The sequence below is a fragment of the Silurus meridionalis genome, chromosome 19 (assembly GCF_014805685.1).
Source record: "Silurus meridionalis isolate SWU-2019-XX chromosome 19, ASM1480568v1, whole genome shotgun sequence".
Classification (NCBI taxonomy): Eukaryota; Metazoa; Chordata; class Actinopteri; order Siluriformes; family Siluridae; genus Silurus; species Silurus meridionalis.
Window position 1 is genome coordinate 7160334 of NC_060902.1, and position 26452 is coordinate 7186785.

Here is a 26452-nt window from a genome sequence, read left to right on the forward strand (position 1 = left end):
AGGTGGGAGCTCGGATTTCAGATGAGCTGATCAGAGGGTGATGAGTTCAAATCCCAGCACCGCCAAACTGCCACTGCAACCCTCCACTGCTCAATACTATTGAAATATGTGCTAATAAGAGAAATGTTAGTTGAGTAATGGGAATCTCCCAAATGCTAAATGTAAAATCGGTTTCCTCCCAGTAACGCTGCCACTGAGAAACACGTTCTCCACTGTATTCTACATCATATCAGGAAACTTCCTGACTGTTACCCGAAACGCTTTCCAAAAATCAGTCAAAAACCACACGGATTTCCCTCTGGGAATTTCCTCAAGCTTGATAATCAATTTAATCAACTCAATTCCAGATTTGCCAAAATTTTCTTTGCTGTACAATTTTTCTACTTAAATGTTTTGTACAGCAAATTTACAGTACAATATATTTTTATTGGTTATTTTAGAAAATGTTAATATATTAGGACGTCACACAAACCTGTTTTAAGAACAAGAATTACACCTTCTGCATTTTGACCATAAGACAAAATAACTGTCCATCAGTAGATGCACCTGTAGCAATAGATGCCACACCTGGAACAGATGGTCAGATCACCTGTGGGGGACCTGAAAGCAGCCTGCGCTCACTCTCACGCTGTGCTGTTATTAAAGCAGGAGGAAAAATGAGTGCGTTTCTGATCATCGGCAGGTTCCCAGGTTTCACCTTTTTCTAAATAGAGCAGGATGCGTTTATCTGTAATTATTTAATTTCACATTATGATCACGTTTAAACCGAATTCAACCAAACATGACTTATGACTGATTTACACCTGAGCAACATCCTCCGTCCCACATTACCTTCTGAGAATGTTGACTCCTATTAGATCAATATTTTTTGCATGTAAACAATTTCGTGTAAACGGGAAGTAAATCAGAATCGCTCACATAAACATTTTTACTGTGCGTCTTCTTTAATACGCGAGCGCTGGATCCAGATCAGTTCGTCCCGGAGGAATGTCTGTGAATAATATAGTAAGTGATGGTAGAGTTTCAGTAACGAGGGGTCCGGTGCGTCAGGGGGTGTGGATCCGTCTTCAAATACTTTCATCGTCACTCATGTCCCAAATCTGGAACACATGAAAGAAAAAACAGCCGATTGTGTGTAAATGATGTGCGTTGCAAGAGAATACGTTACACATGCTGTTATATGGAATAGTGGATGTAAAGAATAAACCATCACGTGGTAGGAAATAATCACACAGCAGGGGGGACGGGGGGACAAGCAGCCGGATGTGAAGAAGAGGTACTGAATTTCATATAGATTTGATTATTTAAACAACGTGCCATACTTTTTTAAAAAATAAATCTTTAGTTACATTTAAAGTGTAAAAAAGAAAAAAAAAGCAGGAAATAAAATCAATGCAAATAAAAACAGCTTGTTAGTAAACAAAAAAAAAACCTAAACAATAAAATCCTAAAGATTCTCTCAGGGTGGAAAACCTCCTATAGACTGTTGTAAACACTGGAGACTCCATCCATAAATGCTGAATGTCACTGCCAAGATTCAGAACTAAAAACGTTTCAGGAACTGAAGCTGACTCTTTTCCAGCGAAGAATCACCAGCGCACTGCTCTAACTGATGGCTCTTTTATAAACGATTCGTTTGTTTGGAAGAGCGAGTCTTTAATGTGATTCAGAAGAACGAGTCGTTTTAAAGAGCGATTCTTTCATCATCTACTGGACGGTAAATGTGCGTGAGCGAAGCATCGCAAAATCTCCGTAGGCTTCATACAGGAAACAGAATTGAGTAGTTCATCTCTCTACACACTCCTAGTTTTTTTTTGTTGTTTTTTTTTGTCACGTGACTCCCATCGACATGCAGTTATATATACAAATTCTTTTCAAACTTTCATTTATAGTTGAATTTATTAACTGTAGTCAAAGTTGGTGTATGTAGACATTTTGGGGATCTGCTTATTGAAAATTTTACATTTTATTTGATTTCTGATTAAAAGAAACAAAATCAAGTAAAACTTTTCTCCCGTTAGGGGTCGCCACAGCGGATCATCCGCATGTTTGATTTGGCACATGTTTTTACGCTGGATGCCCTTCCAAACGCAACCCTCCCCATTTATCCGGGCTTGGGACCGGCACTAAGAGAGGCTGGGGTCGGTTCCCTGACCGGGGATCGAACCCGGGCCACAGCTGTGAGAGTGCCGCAATCCTAACCACTAGACCACCAGGGAACCTGAAGGAACAAAATCAAGTAAAAAAAAAGATTCATTTTGATGAACAAGATTCAAAGAACCGAGTCACTAAAATGATCCGATCTACTCATCACTAACTGTTCTGTTGATAACGATCATCAGTGGTCATTTCACAGCTGACACATTATACACTGCATTAGGAAAGAGAAAGAAAGTAGGAATAAGCACTGATAAAGAACTGGATGGAGTTACATTTTATGTGTTATTGTGTGTGCACTCCGTGCGCCTGGTTGTGAATCAGGGCTTTGTGTTCGCAGACTGCAGCTGTTGTATGCAGTAGGAGTTTGGAGACGCTGGATGTGTGATTGATGTGTAGCTGCTTTTGTAAAAGGAAATCTTTTTTTTGTTTTGTTTTGTTTTCTCCCCCTACAGCACACCTGGCTGTCAAAAGCTGCAGAGTGTCATTGACATGCTAATAAATGCCTAGCAAAAAAAAACCCCAACAAACAACAAAAAAAACCTGCTACACAAAACACACACAACACACAGGCTCGGTGCAGAGCGAGCACTTTGAAGTTTCAGCCAAAGTGAGGAAAAAACCTTTACAGGTAAGTGTGTAAATGTGAAGGTGAAGAGAGAGAGAGAGAGAGAGAGAGAGAGAGAGAGAGAGAGAGAGAGAGAGACATTCTGTGCTGTGTTTTTTGTCAGGATGTGATAGAGGCCTGTGACTAAACGTTACACCCTCCCATACACACACACACACACACACACACACACACACACACACACACACACACACACACACACACACACACACACTCGCAACTGACCGCAGCATCAAACACAATGTTGCCATGCTGATGCTAGAAAATGCCACACATTCCTACTCCAGAAACGCTCAGCATAGTTTGGATCAGACTGCAGTGGCATCCAGGCAAGCTGACCAACACACACACACACACACACACACACACACACACACACACACACACACACACACACACACACACACAGCTGGTTGTAAAGTCTGCCAGACTTTAGCTTCAGTCAAATTTATAAAGCCCATCACTGTAAGTAGTGCGTAATATGAGATTGCTGAATTCTCAATTCTGATTGGTCAGAAGCCATTAATTCATTTTCCAATAGCCAGACATGAGCTGGGAATCGCACCAGGGACCCTGGAGCCGTGAGGAAGATCTCATTGTCGTTATAATAACTTCCAGTCTGTTAGGGAAGGCTTTCCAATAGATTTGGAATAGTGCCGATCGACAATGAAACCCAGGTTTGATTCCAGGGCAGAGAACCAACACAGCCACATGTAAGCACACAACTCAGTGCTGGTCCAGAGGAGCATCTGGTATAAAAACCTGGTATCCTGGAGGCTTCTCAGTGTTCCAGTTCATTCTGAAAGTTGAATTCAGCAGTGTTGAGATCAGGGTTTTGCGTAGGACACTCAAGCTGAGCGAAGAACTGCCTTCATGGACCTTGCTTTGTGCTTCATGCTGGAACACGGTTTGAGCTTCTAAGTTCCAGTTAAGGGACACCATAACGGTGCAGCACACAAAAAACATTCTAGACGATTGTGTGCTTTGAACTTTGTTGCCATTTTGGGGAAGAACCATGTATAAGTATTTGGTGACCATTTCTGATAAATGTTAGCGAGCTCTTTCTAGAGTCGTAATTAGTCTCAATGCCTACTAGATATCCATCAAAATACTCGACACGATTGTCACTAGCTTGGAGATGAAGCTGGCTCTGGGTTTCACAGGACCATAGGATTCGGATGTGCTTTTTAAACATCCAATTCCACATCCAGCGCCCATTTGCTGTTCAAATAATCTCTTCTTGAAAGATGTTCCACTAGATTTCTGATTGTTGTTTATTCCATTTGTGCTTGTTCAGCCACAAGGGTGTTAGTTAATCAGTCAGGTACCGATGTAGGTGAAGTAAAGAGGGCTGGAGTGCAGTCAGCATTCCAAATCATGCCAAAGGTGTTCAGTAGGGTTGAGATCAGAGCTCTATAGCAGGCCACTTAAGATCTTAGACTCTTCTTGGAGCTGGCTTTGTGCACAGGGGCACTGTCTTGCTGGAACAGGTTTGGGTCTCCTAGTTGAAGTGAAGGAAAATTTCTACCACATACAGTGGTGTAAGATACAATTGAGGGCCTCTAAATTTGTGGGAACAGTTTGGGAAAGAAGAACATATTTCTAGAAAAGTCAAGAGTCCCAATACTTCTGTCAATATAGTGTATGATTTCTAACTATGTCCAAAAATATGCTGGCATATATTATATATACAGAGGGTCCCCGAGTTATGATAGTTCGACTTATGATTTTTCGATCTTACGATGACGAGAGCAATATGACAAAATTGTAATAATATTATAAATAAAAAAATAAAATAGAAATACAGTGGTACCTTGACCTACGAGTGCATAAATGTACGAGTTTTCTGAGGTACGAGCGGTCACTCTGTCGATTTTTTGCTTTGTTACGCGAACAAAAAATTGAGGTACGAGCTCGAGACGCCGCTGCTAGATGGCAAAGCGAAGCCAGAAAGCGAAGATTGTGACGAAAATTAAGATAAGCAAAGAAGAAAAAGTAAAACATTTAAAGTTTAGGGATACGTAGTGTACAGTAGTGATAGTAAAAAACAAGTTTTCCCTCTTCCGCCGCTTATCACCTCTACCCCCTCGCCCCCCTCCACCGGCGTCTTCGTTAGCTCAAGTCGTTTTATCTCCAAGGAAAATACACTGAGTAAAACCTTATTATATCTTTACATACTCTTTCTATTATGTTTTTATCCAAGATTTGTTATTTAGAAATGTATTTTCATAAAAAACAAAAACGGGGGGTCATTTTGAGGGTTGGAACGGATTAATGCCATTTTAAGTATTTTCAATATAAAACTGATTTGATGTGCGAACAAACTGAGATACGAGCTCGTCCACGGAACGAATTAAACTCGTAGCTCAAGGTACCACTGTACACATGCACTCTGTGTAACAGCGCATTATACTGAGAGAGTAAAAGAGATTCTATACAGCTGAGTGTTCGAGTTCCTGTAATCTGGGACATGGTTTAAAAGGCGTATGCTGTTTTTAAGTACAGATTAATGACTATCCTTGGTCTCCAAATCATCATCACAAATGACAAGATGCTATAAAGCGGTCAGGTTTGCGTAGTTTTGCTGAGAATGTGACACACGGGCGGCTCTTATGGTAAACGTGCGCACTGTGTGGCCTCTCGGCTTCTCCTCGGCGTTGCGGTTGTGAGATCGCAGCTCTCGCTTCGTTCCTGGAACACTGTAATTACTCTGACTATAATTACGCGCACTCTCACGGGGCAGTAATCGGACATGATGAAGAGCAGTATCTAGTCAGATATACTTCAGGTGTAATACTTTCTTATTCTGATTGCTCGCAAGGTGCTGATTGAGTTTTTGGAAGAGTCGCTTCGGTAGGAATTTCAACAGATTCGAATGAAAGAAGGAAAAAAAAAACACTTGTTTCTGATGTTTATGATTCTGTAGTAACAAACTCGTTACGCAGGAACTTAATGCTCCAAATGAACTGTAACTACTGTTTTTTTCAACACTGTCAGATCAGAGATTCTTGGTAAAATGACAAACTGTATTTTTGTTGATTTCCTTCCAGAATATGAGGAACTAACTAGGTTTCGGGGACATTCCACAACATTAAATGTAACTATAAACAGATCAAAAGGACATCATATTGAAATACATTTTAGGCATAATAATAATCATTCGGAAAATGACCAGTGGAATAAGTCAAAATCCCAGACTGACTTGATGAAGATATGAGATATTAGAATTATTAGATTTTTTTCTGATACTAAGCAAGTGCTAGTAAGAAAAATAAGTTAAATGTGACTCAAGTTAGAGCTCGGTGGTTAATATATTGGACTTCTGATTAGAAGGTCATGAGGTTAAAGCCCAACTCCACCAAGCTGCCACTCCTCAGCCCAAGAATACCCCTTAACTGCTCAGTGGTATACATGAGATAATTATAAGTCACTCTTAACAAGAGCGTCTACCAAAAGCCGTAAATGTCATATCTCCTATTTAATACCTGGGGAAAAAAGACCTCAAATATTACAGGAATCACGGTTTAATCTGTACATAGCATTTTACTCAGCCACCCCAAATGAGGTTAGCACCATGAATTGCAGTAGAACATTTTAAGGCTGGAACACTGTACAAAGATCTCAGAGTAATCTCTGTTAATCCCTTCAAAGTGCTTCAGATACACATATGGGTACATGAAGATAAATTCACATACTGGTGTTTTTTGAGCCAATCGCGTATCAAGCTGAACACAGAGTTAAAAAATGTAGCAGAGCCAATAAACAAATAAAAAATAAAAAATTTTTTCATCGCATAACATTTAACAACAAAAGGCATATGTGCACTAACTAACAGCAGAGATTCACCAGTATACAATACAACACCTGTAGCAGCTGTAAGACTTGATTTTTCCGCCACTTCCGCGAGTTCTTCTGCGGCTGCACCGAGATAACTGACGTTAAATGGCAAATTTTTCCCCCCTTGTGCTCGAGATATCAGGATTCGGCGGCATAAAAGAATCGACATAACCGATAAAAAATGCTAAGACAAAGCGAGAATTTGGCGGTTCCACTTCAAAAACGTCGATTTAATAGGGTTGTCGAGGTAACCGAGGGCGAGATAAGCGGGTTCCACTGTATAAACAGAAGCTACTGGAGCTTGTAAACTTTGTATTAAAAAAAAAACAGCCACCAAAACTGATAAGAACCACTGGACATAATTACCAGAACAAATAATCAGTGTGATAATGGAAGGGATCTTTTGTGTGTGTGTGTGTGTGTGTGTGTGTGTGTTAATGTGTGAAAAGCAAAAGGTGAAGACGGAGTAATAAAACTGAACAAGCCATTAGGAGATCTCTAAATGGAACATTAATTTTAAATAATAGTCCACGGAAATGAGATGAAGCAAAGCTCATCTGCATGATGGAGAAAATCTGTTTTGTGTTTTTAATATATAAATATATATTTGATGTAATGACACACTGTGCTGTGCTTTAGTCTGGAGCGTAGGTTGTAAAATAATTACTGAAAGGAAAAGTACAATAAGGCTGAGATTTTCTCCAGTCTGTTCAGCCAGCAGGTAATGTGATGTGCGAACATTAAGGGTACACTCCGAACATAACGCTGGTGTTCATTATGTTTTGACACGTGCGCGCCGCACTTACACCTAAAGCTTTATGACATGAAACACAGCAGCACTCCGCAGGGAAAAATCGATAGGAAATGGTCAACAAATGACCAAGCATTTCAAACCATTCTCAGAAACGCTGCACATTTCCACTCGTCTAATGGCCAGAGAAAAGAAAATGATGACTAATACACAAAATGATCTACACACTAACTAACAACCCTCCCTTTAATGAACACTTTGTGGCATTTGGTAGATTCTGGATGGAAGGCAGTGGAGTAACAGTTCCACAACAATCACAAGACTCATTTTCAGCTCAAGTAATAACATAATTAAATAAAAACCCACAGTAATAATTAATAATCAATCTGTAAAATGAAGATACAGCATTATATAAAAAATGGCTAAAATATTAAATGTGTGAGGTATAAGAAATATTAATTACAATACTTCATTACAATAATGACTGTGTAGTTCTTGTTATGTTGTCTGCTGTAGCACCTTGTTCCTGGGGAAACATTGTTTCATTTCACTGTATACCTCACTCTATATGGTTGAAATGACAAAGCCTACTTGACATGACTAATTCAGAAATAATATTAATAACTGTGGAAGGCTGTGGATTTCACACGGTGACCATTTTCCTCACCACATCCATAAACCTCCTCATTGGCCTTCCTCTTTTCCTCCTTCCTGGTGGCTCCATCATCAGTATTCTCCCATCTATATACCCCACATCCCTCCACTGCACATGTCCAAACCATTTTAATCTCGCCTCCCTCACCTTGTCTCCAAAACGTCCTACACGCACTGTCCCTCTAATAAACTCATTTCTAATCCTGTCCATCCTCGTCACTCCCAACGAAAACCTCAACATCTTCAGCTCTGCTACCTCCACCTCCACCTCCTGCCTTTTACTCAATACCACTGTCTCTAATCCATACAACATCTCAGGTCTCACCACAGTCCTATAAACTTTCCCTTTCACTCTTGCAGACTCTCTTCCATCACAAATCCCTCCTGCTATCACTCTTCTCCACCCACTTCACCCTGCCTGCACTCTTTTAAGTCTTGTAAATTTTGACCAATCAATTTATTCTTATCTGTCAGCCATTGTGGAATGAAAAAACAGCTATTAAATTCACATAAATATATATATGAGCTTGCGCAGTTTGCTCCAGATGCACTCAAAGGACGTTAAGATGCTTACATGACTCAATGCCTTCTAGGGGGGCTGGGAATGTCCAGTCTGATTGGTTAAAGCAACAGCAGGCCATTTTGCAATACGTGACGTGACGGCTGAAATCTGCTAAGTTAAACTCACGCTCTGTGGACCACCATACACACCAAGATAATGACCTGAAGTAAGCATCCAAGCTCTATTTAGGTTATTTAGAGAGTAAACAGTCGGCTGGAGTGTTACGTATCATAGAATGGCCTGCCATGTCACCTCACTTAAATCTACTCTTGAACTACTCAGGGATGAACTGGATCACGAGGTCAGAAAGAAATATCCGACTGTAAATAGCCACCTGTTGTGTAAAGCTGTTAATCATGCTGAGAGATGATTTTCCAATGAAAACAAAATGTAACATCTGTATATTTTCACACGTTTGTTTGTCCAAAGTAAATTTTCATACCATTAAGTTACCTAGTTTGTTGCATATAAACAAATACATGCAAACTATTTGTGAACTGAAGTTGTAAATGATTTAATATTAAGTTGCAATTTTAAATGATATTGCATTGTATTATAGCAGATTCAGCAGTAGTCAATTAACGAACTGATGCCTCAAAAATGTTTTAAATGCATCTTATCGTGTGAAAGCCTGAGATTTACATTCCAAAAAAATGAGCTATCTTCTGTATATACACTTACCAATCACCTTATTAGAAACACATAGACCTTAAAGACATTTAATAATTTTATTCAAGAAATTCAGCAGGACAATGCATAAAGAAATTAAATCCTACAAATACAGGACAGGAGACTCAGTTGATCAGGTAACATCTCAATAAACTTAAATCAAGTTGAATGTTTTCTATATCTACAAACGACTCTTTGTTTTTGAATGTGCAAAGAATCTGAATGTTGAGTAACTTCCTCCTACTTAATTCTGACAAGGCTAAAATACTAGAAGCAAGTTTTCTAAATCTAGATAATTCTGAATGTCCTTTTAGTTACATTGTGTGCTGTAGCAACAAACCTTGTTGTGATTATTCCAGTCTTTCATTTGAAACTTATGTAGATAATGTTACTATAATCACTTTTTTTTATGTTGTAATAAACATATTACTATGATATGCAAAAACTAAAACTTTTGTTACCTCTGTGCTTGTTCCATAAAATAGCTGCATAAAATAGATCCAGTTAGTCCAGAATGCAGCAGCCAGAGCTCTTACAAGAAGTAGAATATTTGACCATATCACCCCTATCTCATTCATGGTGCACTTGCTCTCAGTAAACATTTAGTTTAGATTATAAAATAATTACCTATAAAGCGCCTTCTAGACTTGAGCCACAGAAATAAAATTTTGAATTATCTGCCACAGCTGGGTGCAGGCTCTTTGTTAGTACCTAGAATATTTAAAGTTGCATCATGGGGCAGAGTTTTTGCTTACAAAATGCCACAGTTTTGGAGCAGCCCTTAGTAAAGCCTTTTGATAATAGGATGTTTAGATGCTGTCAGCCCTAACTATCACATGTTCAGTCACGTTTGTTAATTAATCTTTATGTCACTGAGTGCCTGCAAATTTGTATAGTATTATCCTTATGTCCTCTCATTATGGTTTTCCTTATAACCATCACCTCTGGCTTGCTGATTCAGGATAAGTCTAAATCAATATAGGATTGTTGTAGCAACGTCTGTTTAAATAAAACTGAATTAAACTGAAATGACAGGCATTAATATCTATGCTGGCATCCGCATATTGCCGAGTTGCATAGTTTTTAGCTTTGTGTTGATAATTGTTGACACAGCCAAAAGTGACCATTTTTAAGTGTTTATTTCATATCCAAAATCATTTCTTCTCCAAATTATGGATTGATACATTCCTAAACTGTCCCGCACTGCACCTTATTATAACGAGTTTATTTTTGATTGCCTCTACGATGTTCACAGACTCAATAAACCAGTAATAAAAAAGTGTTTTTTTTTAAAGAATAAAGGGTTGTATCATGGAGGACATGCGGTACAATGCCAGTGTAAATTGAAACACTGCAATGGAACCCAAAGGAACGCAGTGTCTGTGATGTAAAATTCAGTCAAGAACATTCAAAAACTTTATGTCCTCCAGTGGGGTCATAAAGTAAAAATCATTAAGACACCAACTTTCATACAAGTTGACGAAAAACAAGTTCCTACAATTATCCACTGCAGTCATACACACATTAATAGCTCTGTTCGCTATAAAAGTGATTTATTCAAAAATTGATGGATTATGCTAACAGAATTTAGACCAGTATCCCACATACTGACAATGAACTATGTCTGTATTTATAGAACTGCTTTAAACTACTACACAATAGCAGGGATCTGAAATTAGTTTGGGACTGATTTTTAATCACACTCCTAAAAACACTCCCAAACCCATCATATTACATTTGTCAGAAACCCTCATCCAGGTCGACTTAAAAACAGTGCTTTAAAGCCTCTAATAATAAATACATTCTAATAATGGGTCATTAGGTCACAAACTAAGAATAAGCAAATAAACTGTTGCACGAGTAAGTAGTTAGAAAAGCAAGGATTTTATTAAGTATTTCTGGAAGAGTTCGTTCTTCAGTCCTTGTGTGAAGACTGCTAGTGACTCAGCTGTTTAGACATCAGGGGAAAATTCATTCTACAACCCAGATGCCAGATCAGAGAAGAGTCTTAATGCATTTCCTCATTGTACCCTCCATTGGCTGAGAATAGGAGGAAGCATTGTACAATGTGTGGTGAGGTAAGTGCTATGAGGTAGAGATGCACTAGCCAGTTTTTGGCTTTGTAGGAAAGCATCAGTGTTTTAAATCTAATGTGGGCTGCTAGAGGAAGTCAGTAGAGAGAGCTTAGAAATGGGGTGGTGTGGGAGGAGATTTAATGAGTCCCATTCATTCCCATAGCTATTACTTTGGTTTGAATCTGTCCACAACCTTTCAAATGGGTCAGATGCTTAAGGACATTGATAGCATGCAAACGTTGCCTACACTTTTACCAAAGCCACCACCTTTAAGTTCATTTCTATAAAACTTTTTTTACAATGGACATTGTTTCAAAGCAGCTTTTCGAAACTCAAGAATTAAAGTGAATGATGTGTGTTTATCCCTGATGAGCAACCATGGTGACTGTGGCAAGGAAAAACTCCCTTAGATGTTATGAGGAAGAAACCTTGAGAGGAACCAGACTCAAAAGGGGAACCCATCCTCATTTGTGTGATATCATGAGTGTAAATATATAACTTAAAGCAATACAAAACACCGGAGAGTGAGAATTAACATGAGCACCGGAGTGTGTGATTATGAGTATGTTCTTTCTAGAGTCTTATACAGTCAGTTGACACTGTGGAACCAGGAGCTACTGAGCAACTCATAAAATAGCTCAACATTTGAGATCATCATAGATCCAACACCGGTTCCTCCATGCCAGAGTCTGTAAAAATGAGGTTCAATGTCCAAACTCTACATGAAGTGGGATCCAAATGGTGCTGGTACGTCTCTAGATGGTTCGGGACCTTCCAAGGGTCCACTTTATAATAGATCAATATAAAGAATACAACATGTTGAAGTTACAATATGTTATTGATGCCTTATCCTGTGTGTGATTATAGCCACATGTAGACCAGCTCTTCTATTCTAACTTACAATTACACACCAGGCAGCCAAACGGCAAATTGGATGCATTTTCAATGGCTTACACGAGCTGAGAGAAACGCACAATTCATGTATTATCCCAAATGCATGCCAACTGGGGAGGCTTAACTTCCATCTGCTTTACATACTTGAAAATAAAAAAAACAGTGTGAAAATGAGCCTGTTGCCTTTTATCGCTAAGCTGTAAACATGGAGATCTTTAATGACTGAGAGACCACACAAGCTGCAATTAGGACAGAGTTTGCAAGCAATCATTCTTTTTAAAGAGATCCTGCTTTGATGCCGATAAAAAAATGTTTGTCACAAAATAATTAAAGCAGCGGGTCATTTAAACTCGAACTGATTAGTTGTTGATCTCAGTTCTACTGAACGTGTCGATATGCTCCAAAACAAATCACATTTCCTGCCAAGTTAAACCGGGTCTAATCACCGAACTGATGCCTCAATTATCTTCTTTCCACAAGCAGATTGCCCATTAAATGGGAGCGTTTTAGAGATGGAAAATGTTAGAGGTGATGTACACGGAAACATAAATTTTAATTTGGTTTGCTTTGATTTCAAAGCTGATTAGCGGAAACTTTATTAAAATCCCACATCAGAGCGATGCACAAAGTTAAACAATGAGTTCAAGCCATGGTAGAAACCAGTAGCTTGGTAAAATAAATCGATTTCAAAAATGATAATGTATCCAAGGACATTTGCTTTCATAGAAAAATCCCAGGGCACTTATACACCAATTAGTCTGGTTGAAGACTGAATCAGTGACATTTGCTTTGTTTTATTACTGCAGACAATGAAATGAACCCAAAGTCTTATATTGAACACTCATGAATAAAAAAAAAAGTAATTCATTCATTGATCAGAGAAATGAAAGCAAATCAACCCAGGTGTGTTCAATAATAAGGAGATTGGTTTTGCATATGACAAGTCAGATTGTTTCAGTAATCACTTATGTTACAGCAGCTATAAACGGCTCCTTCTCAAGCATGTCTTTTGCCCTCTGTTTTTTAGGTAATAAATCAGTTTGTCAAGTTAACCAGAAGCCAGAAAGTGCAAACTTATCTGTCTTGAAGACTTTCCAATGTTGGAGAACTCGTCCTATAGAATTTTTATGTTAAATATATATTTTTTTCATATAAAAGACCCCCTTTGTTTCTTAAAAGCACATTCTCTTATTGTGTGGATACAAACTGTGTAGCACAAATTAATAAAAGCTGTTACTATAAATAACATTCTCTCAGAGTCATGCTATAGAAACTTAATCCACACCTTCAACGCCCAACACACCACTGGCACCCAACTACCTGCCATTGAGCACCTTCACCACAGCTGATGTCTGTGCAGAGCTCGCAACATCATCAAGGACTCTTCCCAGTCACAAAGTGTTTAACCTCCTTCCATCAAGAAGGAGATACAGAAACCTACACACCACAACCAGCAGGTTCAGGGACAGTTTTTTTTCCATCTACATCACACTACTCAACTCTACACTACACTATTAGATCACTGTAAAATCACTGTGTAAAACTTCTGTACAGTTGTATTTTTATATACTCCTCATTCTCCACACATATTGTGCTTTACATACATCTGGACTATAATATACCAATATTTCACATTCAATTTTAACTGCCATAATCTTATATCCTTCTACTTCTGCACATTTCAATGCCCTAGCCTTAGAACCATTTACCTGTACTTCTCAACAATGTCCACACATCTCCGCACTGCTATAGACTTTATATTTATTCACTGTACATACAGTACAGACCAAAAGTTTGGACACACCTTCTCATTCAAAGAGTTTTCTTTATTTTCATGACTATGAAAATTGTAGATTCACACTGAAGGCATCAAAACTATGAATAAACACATGTGGAATTATATATGGAATTATATACATACCAAAAAAATGTGAAACAACTGAAAAATGTCATATTCTAAGTTCTTCAAAGTAGCCACCTTTTGCTTTGATTACTGCTTTGCACACTCTTGGCATTCTCTTTATGAGCTTCAAGAGGTAGTCACCTGAAATGGTCTTCCAACAGTCTTGAAGGAGTTCCCTGAGAGATGCTTGGCACTTGTTGGCCCTTTTGCCTTCACTCTGCGGTCCAGCTCACCCCTAAACCATCTCGATTGGGTTCAGGTCCGGTGACTGTGGAGGCCAGGTCATCTGGCGCAGCACCCCATCACTCTCCTTCTTGGTCAAATAGCCCTTGATGCCTTCAGTGTGACTCTACAATTTTCATAGTCATGAAAATAAAGAAAACTCTTTGAATGAGAAGGTGTGTCCAAACTTTTGGTCTGTACTGTATGTTTATGTACAGCTACTTTTTGCACTTGGGAGATGCCAAACTGCATTTCGTTGCTGTGTACCTGTACTATGCAATGACAATGTTCTATCTATCTATCTATCTATCTGTCTGTCTGTCTGTCTGTCTGTCTGTCTGTCTGTCTGTCTGTCTGTCTGTCTGTCTGTCTATCTATCTATCTATCTATCTATCTATCTATCTAGGTTTGGGTTAATCTCAAATAAATTCAACAACTATTTTTTTTTTTTTTTTAACATTAGGATTACATTAAATTAATTCTGTTATCAAACAAGTTAAAAGTGCTCTTTTCAGCTAGCGTTGGTTCAAACCAGGCCAGAAAGGTCACCTTTGAACTACACCAGGAGCTTTTCTGACAGCCATATTTGCTTATGAACTACAGAGTGAAAGCAGAAATAAAACATTGAACTTTATTCCTTAATATCATAGTCCCAGAACGAATTAGATCACATGGCTTTGACAATTTTCTCTGTTCTTTATTTGTCCCGAGAGACGACATGCTGAGTTTGGCTAGGAACACACTATTCTTTCTGAAAGTTACTCTCTGAGGAGCAAGAGGAGGATAAGCATGAAAGGCAAATAGGCTCCCTGAGGCCATGCACATCAATATGTTCTGAATAAAGTTTGCAAGACAAATTTATCAGCACGGAGAGTTAGAGGTGTAGTGAGTCCTCTCAAGGTTTCTTCCTCAGAGGAGAGTTTCCTGAAAATCTGCCTTGGCCATAAAAATGCCTATTGTTGAAAGTGCTATACAAATAATATTCAACTGAATAGTGCGGTTTGATCTGGTTCAGGTTCGCAGTCTATCAAGGGGACATGGGAAGGAAGGATGGGTTTTCGCTGATCATTCCAGGGAATCGATCTCACACACACACAAACCCTATTTGTCTTTAAATCATTACATGAAAGTGCATAGATTTCTCCAGAGGCTGTATGTATAGATATATGTTTTAGCAAGAAAATCTAGAACTACACTTATAACAAGAGTTGGAAATGGAAGGTTTCCTGAGATAATTTCTTTCTGCATGGGATTACACTCTTTCAACATGTTTGCAGAGCATGAAATCTTACTGGGAAAACAGAGAACTACAACACCTTTAGCTCACGCTGCACTCCATTGGCGTTCTTCAAATGAACTGGTGTGCCTTCATTAAAGACATTGCTCAAGGCGATGGTGATTATGTGGTTACGGTTTAATGATGGGAAGTAAACCCTTGCGCAAGATCTTTAATCTGCTTATCTCATGCTGAATTTAAAAAAAGCTTTATGAGTAAATGTAAATCCGAGCAAAACTGCTTCCAATCAGAACTTGTTGACTGTGTAAGAGGACTTTTGGAATGGCAATTCATAGTATAACATCGGAAGTTTTGATGAACCTTAATGCTGCTACAAAAATATTAAGCATCGAATCCATGAACACAATAAATGACATTTTTTTCCACTAAAATGCTGCCTCCAAACAGCTGTCTCTTTGCATGCTGTGAGGTTTTAGAAGATAAGATGGTTTGATCTGCTGGCCAGCGTTGAGAAGGGAAACTGTTGGGTTTTCCCCTTGGCTCTGTTCTCCAGCACCTCCTCCAGCTGCTTCCCTTCCACATCTCCAAAAACCATTTCACATCTCCGCACTCCCTCAGGAGCATGAGTCACACTCCGAGCCAACACCAAACCATAAACACTAAGCACACACACACACACACACACACACACACACACACACACACACACACACACACACACACAAAGCTTCAAAAGTAAAAGAGAAATAAAACCCAGAACCATTAAGGTTTGAACAGAACTACCACTACAACTTCATAAGACCTTTCAATTGCTACAACATACATAAAAACTTAACAACATTTTTATTAGTGCATTATTGCATACATCAAAGTCAGACCTCTTCTGACAACTATGAGAAAGAAGTGAAACTTGAAAATCAAGAGCAATCTGATCATACACACTGCATTAAGTCATTTTTTTCTATCCTCATCCACTCCCCTCATAGGGCAAATTCACATACACACCAACTGTCAAGCAAAGCACTTTAGCAGAGAGGGAAACGGAGTGCGATTCTCCTCTTGGGTGTGGTGGCTGAAGCTCAGCGCGTAGCAGCAACAGCTGTGGTTTTCTCTCGGCAGGGACGGATGCTTCATTCTGCCTGTTCTCCCTCCCTTAGCGATGCACTTCCCGTTTCACATATCAAGAAAAACAGTTCGGAGCAACTTATGGACCCACCAGCTTCCGGAGTGAACTTCACTTTCCACCACAACAAAACAAGTTTGCTCAAGTCGTAGTGGATAGTTTTATATATATATATATATATATATATAGAAAACAACACTGAATGGAACAACACTGAGTCTTCTTTCTGTAAAAATCTGCCTGAAGGATTACTCACATACTTAAAGAATTACTCTACAGCATACAAAGTTACTTTATCTGTTTGTTTTATTCTCGCACATTTCCTGAACAATGATTCGTTGTTCAGGCTATTAAACACACATTTCCAGTAGTTCAGAAGCTTACCGAAGGTCATTACCCTGGTTAGTCTACAAGGATAAAAAGATAAAATGCCAGTAGCCAATTTAACCATATTAAACAAATTAAACATATTTCAGGCGTATACTGCCGAGAATTGGCTGATCTCTGATACCATACCCTGACGTGTTGTGTTCTGTCTGGTTTTCGCTTACTGGTATCATGTTGTTTATTCTTTACATTCAAAAACAAAACTTTGATTATAGTTTCTAACTCGAAGCTATAATCATAGGCGATCAAAGCCAGAAGCAAAAAAACCACAGTCAAAGCCAAAAGATCCAGGAATAGTGATGTTTAAGAACAACCGCCTATTCCTGGGATGAATAAAGTTGCATGATGTCACTTAGCATTATTTTCACTGTTGGTGTACAAAAAAAACCCTATTCCTATTCAATGCATTTAAATGGATAAGAATATAGGCAATGGAAATGATTAGATCAGCGCCACACCAGACAAAACATTTTAGTACAATAGTGTGCCTGGTAGCCTTTTAAAGAATATGGCTGATAAACAAACTGTTAGGAGAACTGTTGATTATTTATGACTGTTTCAGAATATAAAAAACCTGAGGAAAAACCTGAGGAAAAATCAGACTAATACAAATCTTTTGTTACACATTTCGTTGCCGCCTGCTTCATGGATCAGTAAAAGAAACCTTCCTGAATGCTGGAACAAATAGATCTTACATTGGATCTTCATTTTGTTTAAGTCTAGTCTAGCTACCTCTGAGGTCCAAACACTAATGTGAACAAGTTCAGCATGTAATCTTCTTTAAGCGTTCTTTACTCAACTATGAACCCTGAATGCTTCTAGTTTATGATTACCGTCATTTCCGGACTATTAAGCACACCCATATAGAAGCCGCACCCACTGAATTTGACAAAGATTTTTATTTTGAACATAAATACGCCGCACCTGTCTATAAGCCGCAGGTTCTACATTGAAACTAATGAACTTTACACAGACTTAAATGAAAGACAGTGTCTGTTACACGGATTGTATCTAAACAGTAGCCTACCAAGAAAGTCATTGTTCACTGTCTTCCTCCTTCCTTTCACAACAAACACAACAACAACAAAAAAAGTTTTTCTTTTGGCATCGTCGTGCGTTTAAAAATCACCATCGGTGAATCTTTTCTCCCGATGCCATGCAGCTCAGAACACAGGTGAAGTGCGTTTTTTCATGCCCGGTTGTTTTCAGCATGACGAATGATTCGCATTTCATGTAGACAGTCCGAGTGAGCGGCAGGTCAAACGTCAGAGGAACATTATCCATATTCATGATGTGCTGCGGCTCGATTCAGTGGGAGCGCATCTGATTTATTATAAAGAGTTAGTTTATATAGAGAGTTGGTTCACTTCAAACCGTTCGGCAATTTCATTGGTCTAATGTTATGGGGGCTCAGTTTATTGGCATGAAGCTTGTGAAACCGGGAAAAACCCAGGAAAAATCCATAAATTAGCCGCTTCACTGTTTAAGCTGCGGGGTTCAAAGCGAGGGAAAAAAGTAGTGGCTTATAGTCCGGAAAATACGGTATTTGTGTCTTATTTAGCATTAGCCAGCATCATAGAGAAACTGCAATATACATCGTTCTGGCTGCATAGAAGCAGATGGTTTGCATGGATTTTAGAGGTAAGATGACAAAAAGCGAACAGCAATCAAATATGGGGAGGTGCATTTTGGGACAGAGGATATATCTGACATCTATACACACTTTTTTAAAATGAATAATTTTAGATTATTTTCAAAACTTGAAAAGAACAAATAGATACACTTTAGGGGAAAAGTGTCTGGATTGCTTCTAAAGGATAAACGTGTAGGAATAAGAGTATAGGTACACATTTCTGAAATGCATAATCCTATTCTCTTTATTTCTGCACAGCTGTGTTGTGACCTTAACCATGACCATTGTCGAAAGTTCTATACAAATAAAACTGAATTGAACTGAATAAATCAATCACATTCAAACTCAATTTCTAAAGTCATTATTAAACTCTTATTTTTTACAAAGAGTGTCCAGTGGCTCTTAAATGAGCACTTCTCCTTTAAACTATTTTCTCTCCCAACAGAGACGGATGGTATTCTTAGTCTGGGTGCTAATGAACCAGCATTAGCATGTATTTATTAAAGGAGACTTCAAAGCACTTTTGACAGTCGCTCTGGATAAGAGCTTCTGTCAAATGCCATAAATGTAAATGTACGACATCTCTTTGATGAAAGATCCAGATCAGGAGAGGGGTAAAGTCAGTACTTTGCAGGCCTGACTGCTGAAGTTAAAGAAAAAATGTCACATTCCAGCTTGATAACTACCCAAAACACCAATTCAAGCTAATACGAGAATTGCTTTAGAGAACGATCAGCCTACGGCCCAGTCATAAAGTGCAGTTCTAAAACCTTTCGAAAAAACCTGACTTGACGTGTTCAGTGCACAGGAGATCCCTTTTCTGTCTCTAAAGCATTTTTACAAGGAACAATGGAATACAATCTCTGAATCAAGATTTGCTGAGTGAGTAGTTCTCTTTCCTAAAAAGACTGTACCACATGCAGTAGATGCTTTTATAAAGTATTAGTGAAGGAGTGTGCAATGACGTTATTGTTTATGTTTAAGTTGCCCCAGCATCCATCCATTTCTTTTTTCACTTGAATTTGTTTCAATTATCACATTAAAGGCAAAAAAACATGATGGCTTTATTGTTTAAATGGTAAATAAGTCATTTTAACCAGGGTGGATATACTTTTTATATTCACTGTTTATGTCGAATTCACAATGGTCCCTAAGTTACGATGGCTCGACTTGGGGATTTTTCAGTCTTACGATGACTAATTCGATACGACACATTTGTAAAAATATTTCAAGCTTTTTGCGGCAGCCAATCGCAGCGGTGTATGCTCTGTAGTATAAATTGCTCTGTTTTACAACATTTACTAAAAGCCCTTTGACTTACGACTGCGTTAATGTAATGGCTACCTTTATTTCATTTCGCATTCATCCATATTTCATCCACGTGCACATAGACAAAATGATGACAACAAAATTCAGATTTTCTAGCACAAGAACTCAAAGCAGCTTCACACAGATAATGTGGTGATAAAAATGAATAAGATGTTCTTTGTAAGTGTAAGTTTGTCCCTAATGAGTGAGCCGGTGGGGACTGTGGCAAGGAAAAAACTCCCTGAGATGGCATAAGGAAGAAACCTGTAGAGGAACCAGACTCAAGATGGAATCCATCCTCATCTGGGTTGCACCGAATGTCCATTTATTACAGATAACATGAATCCTGTAAATTCTGTCTGTTTGAAGATAGAGATTTTTTTATTCAACTTCTAGTGTAGGGGTGTCATTACATATAGTCAGTGTTTTAACCTTCTTATCTACCTTCATCAATATAGCATTTTCAATTTAAAAAGTTGAATGATCTCATCAAAAACCTTGCAGCTTTTAGAAGAATCAATAATATCCACTTGTCAGTGTGCGTATTTCTGAGCCTTACAGTGAAGTCACTTATAAGAAAGTACACGTCTGAACACGTACACACACGTTACAGGTCCTGACACGCAGGCTGTGTTGAAACAGTGTCAAGCCTCAGGTTTTTTGCATAAAGTATAAGAAAAGGCTTCCATGTTTGATATTTAAGCTCGAACTGCTGAGTTACCTCTGGGCTGTAGGTGCTAAACAAACACAAGAAAGGAGAAGTTCTTCAAAGCGTGCATGCTAGCACCAACCTGTCCTTTTTTTTTAATTATACATGTGCCTAGCATCGAGCCAACAGTGTGGTTCGAGCTGAAATCAAAGCTCAGCCACAAGACCTCTTTAAAGGCTTGGGTTTAGGGACAGAAATCTTTTAATGAAGATACCTGGAAGGTTTCCAAAAACAAGAGCAAATCACTTGAAACAAGAGAGCGGCTTATCATGGATCAAACGCAAGCCCAGCTTCTGAGCAGCTGGGAGCTGGCCTGACCGCAGACGGTGAACTGATCTTACTCTTAAGACCGTCACTTGGCCATGATCTTTGAACAGATAGTTTAATGTATGTTCCTCTTGTGGCGAAGAGCAAACCACAGACAAGAAAATCCTCAGTCAGCACCCACAACAAAGTGTCAGCCATGCGTATAGGAATACGCAAGACCAAAATCTTTTTGCTTATGTACTGCTGGTCTGTTGTTACAGAGCTGCTACTGCTTACTGCTGCTACTTCAACACTTTGTTGTTAATAGAGATCGCCTGTTATTATCTTTGTATATAGCTATTATCTTTGTATATCTTTGTACCTATGCATATACCTAACACCTCAACACAAGCAAAAACAACAGAAGCAAAACACAACGAATTCAGAAAGGCAAGTTCAAAAACAAGAAAAAAAAAAATCAGTTGCAAATGAGAAAATCTGACAACAAAAATGCGACAGCAAATCCATGTTTAAATGTAATGTACATGTCTCTGTACGCGTATGTAAATTTGTTGTGGTGTTTCGTTTGCAGTATTGTTTCGTTTGCTGTGGTATGATTATAGTTGCTGTGGTGTTTAGTTCCGCTGTAGTGTTTAGTTTTGCTGCAGTGTTTACTTTTACTATAATGTTTGCTATAATGCTAGTTTGTTATGGTGTTTTTGGTTTTGCAATCAGTGTGTGAACATAAGTAGCTAATAATCCCCTAGATTCTGTGGCTTAAGTCTTGGAAAAAAAAAAAGAAGTAAACAAAAAATTCAATGGCATCGAAACTGGAAACATTCTGATTTCCCTGTCTATTTTTATAATTTATTTTTTATTTTTAAATCAGCAACATAATCTTTGTTTTGTAATATAACTATGTACTATGTTGATCAGCATGAATGAGTTAGATGATTTTAAACAGATTTTGAACATACATTATTATATGAAATGTACTGTTTATTTTAATATTATTACACATATTTTATATTACACACATATATATATATATATATATATATATATATGTATGTATATGGAGCCGATTACACGGCTCCATATACATACAGCTATTTTGACTACAAAATTGTTGAAAATATATATACATAAAGCAGCAGGACGTTTTACTATCTCATACAAGCCATTCCTTGTTCTCTTTTTTTCCTTGTAAAAACATATCTTTCAGCTTCTTTTATGACTCTCAGCAAAGCTACAAAGTCAAAGCCCTGAAGCTATAAACTGTAACTGCCTACCATACATTTAGAAAAAAGCCATAAGATGCATGAACAAAGATACAAGAATAGACATGCTTGAGGTCTTTCACTGTAAAAAAAAGTTGGTTAATTCCTAGAAATGAAACAAAATAGTCAAATATAATAAGTGTGATTGCAGAGTCGCCTCTAACTGTTTCTCCCTTTGTTAAACTTGTTTGTAGCTCTGAGTTGTCCATTCTTTTAGACTACTCTTTCACAGACTACAGTACATAATCACGTGTTCGAGATAGAAAACAACATTAAAAAGAAGCCTGAGGAGACTGTGTGAGGATTTAAGACTCAAGAATTGAGTCAGGTGCATAATTTTGACACCAAGTGTGCTTTGGCTTATAGTGTAAGAAGAAAACTATATACATATCCGCTTAAACATATAGTATTATAGCTACATGCTTTAAATGAAGGTAACTTCAAGTCTAATTCCCAAAGTAAAAAATAAATAAAAATTAGTGAGGTTAGATCATGCAACACCTCTGGAGGATGGAAAATCTGAACATAAGGACGTTCCTATCTCTCTATCCCATGTGTCGGGTGAACAATCGGGGAAAGATAAGAGCGCTTTCCCTAAAGGGCTCCAGAGAGGATCACAGTGCAGCCGAACAGCCATGCAGTCAGCTCTGCCCCAGCTGGGGCCTCAAGAACTGATAAAACACTGGACGTGCACCAGCACAGCTCTCTCCGCAGCCAACTTTTGTTCTCTCTCACACACACACACCCATCATTTCCCTCTTGTGAACTGGTTCACATCTTCGTCACACACATTAAACTCCAGTCCAGGTCTGATCATTATCTCCTTGCTGTGATTCACAATGGTTAATTATGGCCAGGGGCACAAAGCAATGTTTAACGCTTGGCCAGAACGCCTTGCACTAAAATACTTATTTAGTGTGACCTGATATCCACAAAGTCTTACTCTACAAAATGCTTGGAGGCCAAACAAAAATAATAGAGATATTCAAGGCTGATGCTGAGGTGCGGTCAGAAATAGATGGCAGGAAAATAAGCCTGTTGGCTATCAAAGCTTATTATTGGCACCTGGTATATAATGTACTGTTTTTCCCTGCATGATTATTAATACTGCCTGTAATCTTGTGCTGGTAATATTACAGCTCTTAATAAAACCAAAACTTGGAAAGAACTTTAATTCCTAATAAAAATAAATAAACGTTACATCTACGACTAACTGTTGCAAATCATAATATCTTTTATATTGTGTATAAAATTACAATCTAACATTTTGTGATATAAATTACAAAAACGTGAATACAATTAAAATTTTAATAATCATATTGCAGACATAAATTATTTTTTAAATAGTGCTTAAAAAATTTATTTTTGCAACCATTAAATAAAGGTATGACTAAACTCTTTTTTAATGCAATAGTACAGTTTTGCTCACAGACAGACAGACAGACAGACAGACAGACAGACAGACAGACAGACAGACAGACAGACAGACAGACAGACAGACAGACAGACAGACAGACAGACAGACAGACAGACAGATAGATAGATAGATAGATAGATAGATAGATAATTGCAATAAGATTTGATTTTGAACAGCACATTCCACTTTTCTTGTAATAATAACCTCACTCTTCTGGGAAGATGCTTCACTAAACTGGAGTATGGTTGTGGAGATTTGTGCTCATTCAGCCACAAGGGTGTCAGTAAAGTCAGGTACTGATGTAGGATGAGGAGGCCTGAGGTGCAGTCAGTGTTCCAATTAATCTCAGAGGTGTTCAATAAGGTTGAGGTCAGATCTCTACAGATCTCTATGATGTCTTCCACTGTAACTCATGTAAACCATATTTTCACTCAGGAATAGTGAAACAGGTTCGTGAAAGGACAGTTTAATCCTACGGTTACCAGTACATACCTATACAATTGTGTGCCTGAACCTTTGTGGAAACGGTGTGGGGAAGAACCACATATGGCAGGAAACATCAGGGGTCCCAATACTTTCTTCATATATCTCTTACACTAAAGTGATGAAAAATGCTGTTTCATGACTTCCATTGTATTAACGTATTGGGTAAAATGCTATGACTTTGCACAGAGAAGTCATCCAAACCACAAATGATGAGATGAGATATGGCCATCACACTGTGCATTACACTATGCGTCTTATGACCCAGTCCTGTCAACACACGATACACTGAAAAATGTGCCAAACATACACTGTTTCTTGGAATAAGTCAGTGTTTTGGAGGATTATGGTTTTGCGCTTCAAATCTTTGAGTGGAACAGTAGAATGTGAACTGGAGAACTGTATCATTTTGCCCCAGAGACACAAAGAAATCCTTATTGTGAGTGTGGAGGAGAGTTAGTATGAGGGGAAGTGAATGTGAATGAGCGCATGTAAACAGAGCCCTTTTGTCAACAGTGTTAGGAGAACTCTTGTGGTTCATACACTAACAGCCTTTATAAGACATAACAGCATCATTTACCAAACGGGAGGAGGACAGCGGCCCACGCTGACAGGAAGAAAGGAAAGATGACAAAAAGGTTTATTAGAATTTACCGAAAGTGCTTGTAGCGATAATGTCGAACAAATGAGTCTTCACAGAAACAAGGAACTTCCTGATTCCTTGTCATTTATTTGTCTGTTTCCTCATCTGAAAAGAGGGTCACTACGCAATTTTCAACCCATCCAGGGTGCTTTTTTATGTCGTCCTCAGAGATCCTGTGATGGGCTCTGAATCCATCAAAACCCCTCCATAGTATAGAGCTCTTCCTTGATATGATTGCACGGGGCTAATTCGCGACCCACTTTATTTAGAACACATGTACCATCTCTCAATCAGGCAATCATGCACCCGGTAATCATGTAGCAGCAGCGCACAACATAAACTCATGCAAATACAGGTCAAGACCTTCAATTGAGGCTCATTTCAAACATCAAAATGTAGGACTGGTTTGAGTATTTCAGAAACTGCTGCTCTCCTGGGATTTTTCACACACAGCAGTCTGTTCAGTTTACAAACAATGGTGGTTCCATAGAAAGACATAAAAATGGCCTTGTTGATGGGGTGGGCCAGAGAACAACACCCAAGACAGGTATAAGCTTACAGGAAAGCAGAAAAGTATCTCAGAACGGCTGAAATGTCAGATCTACTAAAATGTATTAGTGGCAACCTTGAATAATTTGTTTTTCTGCAGTACATCAGGTGAGATTTAGCTAGAAAATGTAGACTATAGTCTAAAGGTGGAATTGTACACTAGTGATAAAGATAGATACAATTAAAAATACAGGCTCATTGCTTGTTTTTTTTTAATCAGACTGTTTATGATGAATTATGCATGTGGTTTGTATGATACCCTCAGCCTCAGAGCTCTAGTACTAAACCATATATCTTCAGCACTAAATGTTCATTTTTCAAAAGTCCCATAAGTACCAAATGTGGAAAGTTAGTCATCCAATCTGTAGTTCATTTCCATGCCAAGATAAACGTATATAACTGTAAAATAGAAGTCAAATATTAGCTTGTATAAATCACTACACCCCCGCATGTTGACCTTCCCAAACTTATTTTGCTTGTTTTGCTAAAATTACAACTTTTCTTTTACAGAAAGTGTTCACGTCACTGGAGGTAAATACACCAGCTTCGGACCCATTTACAACCGGGCTTTAGCTGTTAGTGGAATGTAGAGTAAACTATCCTGTCACTTCGATTCCATAAGTAAAGGAAGGCATCTTTCAGCCTACTCAATAGGAAGTGCACTTCAGCCCACACATGGTTTTGTCATTTCAGGGTCTGTGTGGTCTGCTTGTTCAGCCCGAGAGCGAGTCAGTGCTGAAATGTGCGTCTGTGAGGAGGGAAGATCAGAGCCAGGACTCCATTACAAGAACAGCACTGTTCCTTTAACAAATGACTGTTAGTAGTAAACAGAGACAACTGAACATTATCTAGTAGACGTTCTTCTCTTCAGCTGATGGGATTAATGTCAAAATTTGACTGTTAAAAAAATGCTATACTCAGCTCAGTGTTATTTAAGGTTTAATGAAATTCTGTGTGTGTGTGTGCAGACAGAGAGACAGACAGACAGACAGACAGACAGACAGACAGACAGATAGATAGAGGATTCAAGATCACATCAATTTGGACAACACCACAGGCAGAAATGCAACTTTAGCATATCTTAG

At 38.4% G+C, this 26452-nt stretch overlaps 1 protein-coding gene across 1 annotated transcript in view; it reads right to left on the minus strand.

The window, feature by feature from the left end:
* Window positions 1–305: 305 nt before the first annotated feature.
* Window positions 306–26452, minus strand: part of atg7 (ATG7 autophagy related 7 homolog (S. cerevisiae)) — a 114233-nt gene continuing 88086 nt past the window's right edge. Inside the window, exon 20 of the mRNA XM_046875725.1 lies at window positions 306–1100. Coding sequence (XP_046731681.1) covers window positions 1068–1100 — 33 coding nt within the window. The 3' untranslated portion in view covers window positions 306–1067. The remainder of the gene's footprint in view (window positions 1101–26452) is intronic.